We start from the raw sequence: 5996 nt of genomic DNA, 5'->3' as shown, positions 1-5996 counted from the left end.
TAGCCAAGCATTTAAAAGTTCTAGGTTTCATTGTGACTCAAAGGCCTGTAAAGCCACAGCCTTCTCCTTTCTCCTGTCCTGGCAGACGCATTATTGTGCTCTCCCTCTTCCTCCTCAGTCACTCTCTGCCTGTCCTTCCCACCCTGTCTCCTGTGCTGTGCTCCTTCTAATTCTGTAGTCACTCTGGTCCCCTGCCTGCCTCCATGCTGTCTGCTTGCTGTCTTCTCAGCTGTGTACGCAACCTGGCTTTCCAGTGGGCAGGCCCTCCTCACACCTGACTAAAGTAGCCTCTCCTGGGCCCTCCTGGGTGCCACTAGTCTTGATTCTTTGTTAACTTGTTTACTGTCTGTCTTCCTCCAAGGTGGCAAAGCCCTGCTCTTTACCTTGTCCTCAGACTGCAACTGGCATTGGTAGACTCTGTACTGTAGGAAGAACTAGGGTGACAGAAGAGTTCAGATTTGTTTCCTCTCTCCATGGCTCCTCGTTTCTTAGGATCTCAGATTCTCTGGCTCACTGTGGTGTCTACTGCTTTCCCTCTCCCTGCCCGAGAGGGATCTGTGTTGTGAAGCCAACAGGGCCAGGGCCAGGGCTGGAGAGAGGCAGGAGAGCTATTATGGGGAGAGCAGGCCAGAGCCCAAGGAAAGGGAATTGACACACAGTGATGCTTGCACCCATCTAGAGAAAGAGGATCCCGGGAATGCTGTGGTTCAGAGGCAGGAGCTTGCTTGATGGACTTGTGCAAGGGGAAGGGGTGGTAGTGAGGGATATGTTCTTGGAGGTGCTGGCAGGCCAGTGAGGGCCAAATTAGGTGACAGAAGGGGGTGAGTCTTTTATTCAGGTGAGAGGGGAGAGCTGTGAAGAGGAGTGATGTGACCTGACAGACTTTCAAAAATAATCCCTTGCTGCTGAGTGAAGAGCTGCTGGTAGAGGTGGGGGGAGCAGGAAGGTTCAGGAGGAGGCTGTTGTAGCTGCCTAGGAGAGAGGTCACGGTGGAGCTGCTCAGAGTGGTTGGGGGTGGACAGGTGTAGTCAGCATCTGGTATAGGGATGGTGCCACTATGAAAGAGCCAAAGGAGGCCTCAATTTCGCAAAAGGGTGGGGTGCTGAGATACTCGATAGAAGTTAAGGATCTTAGGGGAAGATTTTTTGGGGAATGTGCTTTTTGAGTTGTAATCAATCTTATTTTAGAGAGGAATGTTTCTTTTTTTTGGCTGGGGCTGGGTTTGAACCCACCACCTCTGGCATATGGGGCTGGCGCCCTACCCTTTGAGCCACAGGTGTTGCCTGAGAGGAATGCTTTTGAAGACTTGCTTTTCTAACAAAAACAGTAAAACTTTCAATTGTTTCTCATTTTCAGGTAATGATCGGAACTGCTCTTAACACAAGCGAGATGAAGAAACTCATCACCCACATGGGTGAGATGGACCACCCCTGGAACTGTCCCCATGGAAGGCCAACCATGAGACACATTGCCAATCTAGATGTCATTTCTCAAAACTGACATCTCACTCTATGAAATTACAGATTTTATTGCAGATTTTTCTGTTTTAAAAGACAAGGTCTTAAGAAACCTTTTTGTAGGGAGGGAGGGGTTCAAAATTAACCTGCTGCTTAAAAATATAATGTACCAGCTCCATTTATAAATGGTCTTGAGAACCTTTCAAACCATATGGAGCATTGCTTGCAACATATTTTGTTCTGCATTTGCATGTGCGTGTGTGTGTGTGTGTGTATAGGCAAGAACATGTTTTATAAAAAATACGAGCACTTTGGAAGTTACCCAGGCCTCTGCTCTTGCTGAATGTATTTTTAGTCTGCAACTTATAGCCCTTAATAATTAAATTCTTATTAGTTTAATCTCATAAATGTAAAATTATTGTCCTTTTGTGTTAGTAGGTTTCAACCCTAATGAACATAAAATTTTTTTTAATGAATAATCCAAAAAACAAGGGGCATTGTCTACCAAACTTGAAGAAAATTTTTGTATGGGATTGGTGGTCACTATTTTTGAGTGTTTCTCTGTGCAACCAAGGTGTCAAAGTGCTGTTCTAAGCAGGAAAAAAGATTTGTTTTTTTCTGTAATCAAGTGCTATCATCCGTTTTCCTCCGGGTATGAACTGAAGGACATTCTAGTTACTGACCCTGAAGGGTGGGTACTGAAGATGTAAGAATCTCTTGTCCATCTTGCACATAGTTTTATTATAAGATTCTTATCCTATTTGAACTATACCAAAAATGGAAATAAAGATGCCCTGTGTAGAGTCCAAATGGAGGTTGCACAGCGAGGACCAGTGTGAACTTCCCTGCTGCCCTCTGGGGAGAAAAGCTTTCTTAGATGGAACCAGACAGTAAAGCAGTGACTATTGCCACCTATTGTGTCAAATACTATGGTGATGTGCATCTGTGGCGTCTTGTGAGAATCACTGGAATTGTAGGCAGGATAATGGCCCCCAGAGACAGGTGTGGCTTAATCCCTAGGACCTCTGACTACATCATCTTATATAGCAAAAGGATCTCTGCAGGTGTGATCTAGTTAAGTTATTGGATGGGGAGACTGTCCTGGATTGTCCAGGAGGAGTTCTTCAGAGTGGAGGACCTTTTTCCACTGGCCAGAGAGAGGACACTTGGTTTTGCAGACAGAGGGATGCGCCAGGAACCGAGGAACAAGCGGTGGCCTCTGGAAGCTGGAGTGCAGGAAACGTATTATCTCTGCCAGACTGACTTACAGACCATAGGATAATAAATTTGTGTTGCTTCAAGCCACTGGCTTTGTGGTACTTTGTTTATGACAGCAATGAAAAACTAATGCCTGGATGAATGTCTGTAGCTCAGCAGCGAGGGTGCCAGCCACATAATCCTGGAGCTGGCGGGTTCGAATCTAGCCTGGCCTGCTGAACAACAATGACAACTACAACCAAAAAACAGCCGGGCATTGTGGCAGGTGCCCATAGTCCCAGTTACTTGGGAGGCTGAGGCAAGGGAATTTGAGGTTGCTTGGAGGCTGAGGCAAGAGTTTGAGGTTGCTGTGAACTGTGATGCTACAGCACTCTACCGAGGGTGACATAGACTGTCTCAAAAAAAAAAAGAAAGAAAGAAAAAACTGGTACTTGAATAAATTACAGTGTTATGGAGAAGCAGTTAGGAGGCCAAGTGCCGCCGCTGCTGTAGATGCAGCAGAGCTGAGGACCACTCTGTGGCCTCACGTTGGTGGTGCGGCGGTTCCTTTAAGAGCAAGGGGCGTGGAGGGGAGGACGCGGTTGCCTGGAGACGGGGCTGGACCCCAGGACGCCTGGACGCGTGCAGTCCTGCTGCCACCTGCGCCTGGTCTGGCCTGGTGCATGCCGCAGCCTTCCACAACCAGGTGAGTGCTCATGCCACGCCGTGTGTAAGCGGCAGCCCTGGAGACCATCTCCTCTTTTGTTGAGCTGAATTGACTGGACTTAGGGACCTGGGTACGTGGCTTGGGAGGACCTGAGGCCGAGCAGGACGGTGCTGGGAGCCCAGCCAGTACTCTGTACTGTAAACAGCCAGGGAGAACAGGAAAAAAATTAGTAAACACGCAGAGAGAAATGAAATCGGTTTTATTTGCAGTCATTATTTCATTGATAGAGGACTAAAAGGCTTATAGAAAAGTCCTGTGTGGGGCGGCGCCTGTGGGTCAGTGAGTAGGGTGCCGGCCCCATGTACCGAGGGTGGTGGACTCAAACCCAGCTACAGCCAAGCTGCAACAAAAAAATAGCCTGGCGTTGTGGTGGGTGCCTGTAGTCCCAGTTACTCAGGAGGCTGAGGCAAGAGAATCGCTTAAGCCCAAGAGTTGGAGGTTGCTGTGAGCTGTGACGTCACGGCACTCTACTGAGGGTGACAAAGTGAGACTCTTAAAAAAAGAAAAGGCCTGTGTGAGGAGAGAGCAGATGGAGTCACACTGCCCAGGTATGGCTTCAGGGAGGCGGTGATCAGGGCCTGGAAGGAGCAATGGGGTTTTGAAGGAAGACAGAAGTCTAGAAGTGGGGTTGAGCTAGCAAATGGGGTGCACAGAAGTTGCCATCCAGGTAGAGGAGGGGAAGGGGCACCCATTGCACCCCAGGACTCATTTGGAGGGCTTTGAAAACTATGGCTCCTCTACTCCTCAGCTCTGGGGGACATTGGACAAGGTATTGCCCCGTCCTTTCTTGTCTGGCACAGAAGAGGCAATCAACAGTAGTGCTACAGAGAGTAGGCAGCCAGTGATTTTTCAAGTTCAAAAACAGGAAAGGGACAAAATAATCACTCCATCTGTTGACTTTGCTCTGTATCCTGTATCAGGGATTTCTCTGTGCATCCCCTCATTTTATCAGCATGATAAAACAGAGGAGATTAATCAATCCAGCTCTTGAACACTTTGCAGTGCTGATATATCAAGGGAGGGGCTTGTAATGTGTGAATTGGCCTTAGAGGGGAGGCCTTAGGTAGTTACTTTCAACTGGTGTGGCTTGAAAAATTTTAAAGATCATTAATTTATTTTTGAAAGAAGATCAAAACACAGTAAATATATTCTTTTTTTTTTTTTTTTTTTAAGACAGTCTCACTTTGTTGCCCTTAGTAGAGTGCCATGGCATTGTAGCTCACAGAACCTAAAACTCTTGGGCATAAGTAATCCTCTTGTCCCAGGTAGCTGGGACTACAGGCAACCGCCACAACTCATGGCTATATTTAGAAACAGTGTTCTTACTCTTGCTCAGGCTGGTCTCCTGACCTCAGGCAATCCACTGGCCTCAGCATCCCAGAGTGCTAGAATTACATGTATGAGCCACCTTGTTGGGCCTTACTCTTTTTCTTGATCAACATAATTTAAGTGTGCTGTGGAAGTTTAACTACAAGTTCAAGTGTGCAGTGAGATAAAAAAGGGTGAAAAACACTGCCTTAAAGGTTAAGTAGCCCTTTTTTGTGTATAGGGTTACGCTTCTTACAGCAACACTATTTATTCGAAAAGATACAACATTAGATAGTGGTTCCAATTTAAAAATTTTTGGAAACAACCAATGTAGTTTCGAAATTCTATTATTTTTATAAACTGATGATACTTACAATTAGTTTTTCAGGCTTAATGAGGAGACTGATAATGACATTGTGTTGTAAAGCTCTACAAGTGAAAAACCTCAGATATTTAGAGACATAATTTTTATTTTTCAGATGAAATTCATCAGTGCTTTGAAACAAATAGCTCTCAGCCAAAGGAGTCATTTGGTATTTATAAAGTAAATTTTGGGTCTTCCACAGACCATGGTGAAGGAAAAGAAAAAAGCAGATAAAAAAGGAGATAAGTCTGGCCGCATTCCCTCATCTTTCTCTGACTATCCAGAGATTTCTAAACCAGACGGCAGCACCACCCGGCAAGAAATATCCCTAGGTGATGCCCCACAATTGGAAGTGCCACTCCATGAAACAGAACCCCAAAATGGACCTGAAAACCTTCAGCAGGATAAAGATACCACTCAATATGAAGAGCCCATTCTGACCAAACTCATAGTGGAAAGGTGATTTGAATGGGGTGCAGTAGGCTTTAACACTATGAATCAGCCATTTGGGGGGAAATTTGTTTTGCTTCAAGCATGTGAATACTCGTGCATTTTTATTCCCCACCTCAGAAAACACCTCCGCTTTTAAACTCTGCCTTACGCTGCAGAGCTTGCCCCACTGAGGTCTCTGAGTGCTGCATCTTCCCTGCTCCCCTTTCTGCCACTTTTATGTTCTGTGTTCTTTCTCTTTATCTCTGTCAGCAGTTTTTTCCTTATTGTAGTTTTACCTACCATTTTCCGAGATGACTACAAAAATCTATTTTATTTAGCACTGTTCTCCTTGAATTTAAGACTCAACAATTTTAACTCTACTGGACTTAAATGCCTTGCATCCAAAACCGGAGACTGCTGGCCTTAAAATAAGGTCTGGATTTGTCTTAGTTCTGTGACATTAACCCCTTCAGTGAACCTTAATGAGCTTCAGGTTCTTTTTTTTTTTTTT

General features: G+C 45.5%; 2 protein-coding genes across 2 annotated transcripts in view; both read left to right on the top strand.

Annotated features, from left to right (window-relative positions):
• PMS2 (PMS1 homolog 2, mismatch repair system component) overlaps positions 1 to 2747 on the top strand; it is a 31051-nt gene extending 28304 nt beyond the window's left edge. The window contains exon 14 of the mRNA XM_023518629.1: positions 1357 to 2747. The gene's annotated coding sequence lies outside the window, so the exon portion shown is untranslated. The remainder of the gene's footprint in view (positions 1 to 1356) is intronic.
• A 2511-nt stretch (positions 2748 to 5258) lies between these two features.
• Positions 5259 to 5996, top strand: part of RSPH10B (radial spoke head 10 homolog B) — a 60793-nt gene continuing 60055 nt past the window's right edge. The window contains exon 1 of the mRNA XM_003798927.1: positions 5259 to 5512. Within this exon, the coding sequence (XP_003798975.1) occupies positions 5259 to 5512 (254 nt within the window). The remainder of the gene's footprint in view (positions 5513 to 5996) is intronic.

Source organism: Otolemur garnettii, unplaced genomic scaffold (assembly GCF_000181295.1).
Source record: "Otolemur garnettii isolate 467f Iridium unplaced genomic scaffold, OtoGar3 scaffold00142, whole genome shotgun sequence".
Classification (NCBI taxonomy): Eukaryota; Metazoa; Chordata; class Mammalia; order Primates; family Galagidae; genus Otolemur; species Otolemur garnettii.
This window is presented reverse-complemented; position numbering and strand designations above follow the sequence as displayed.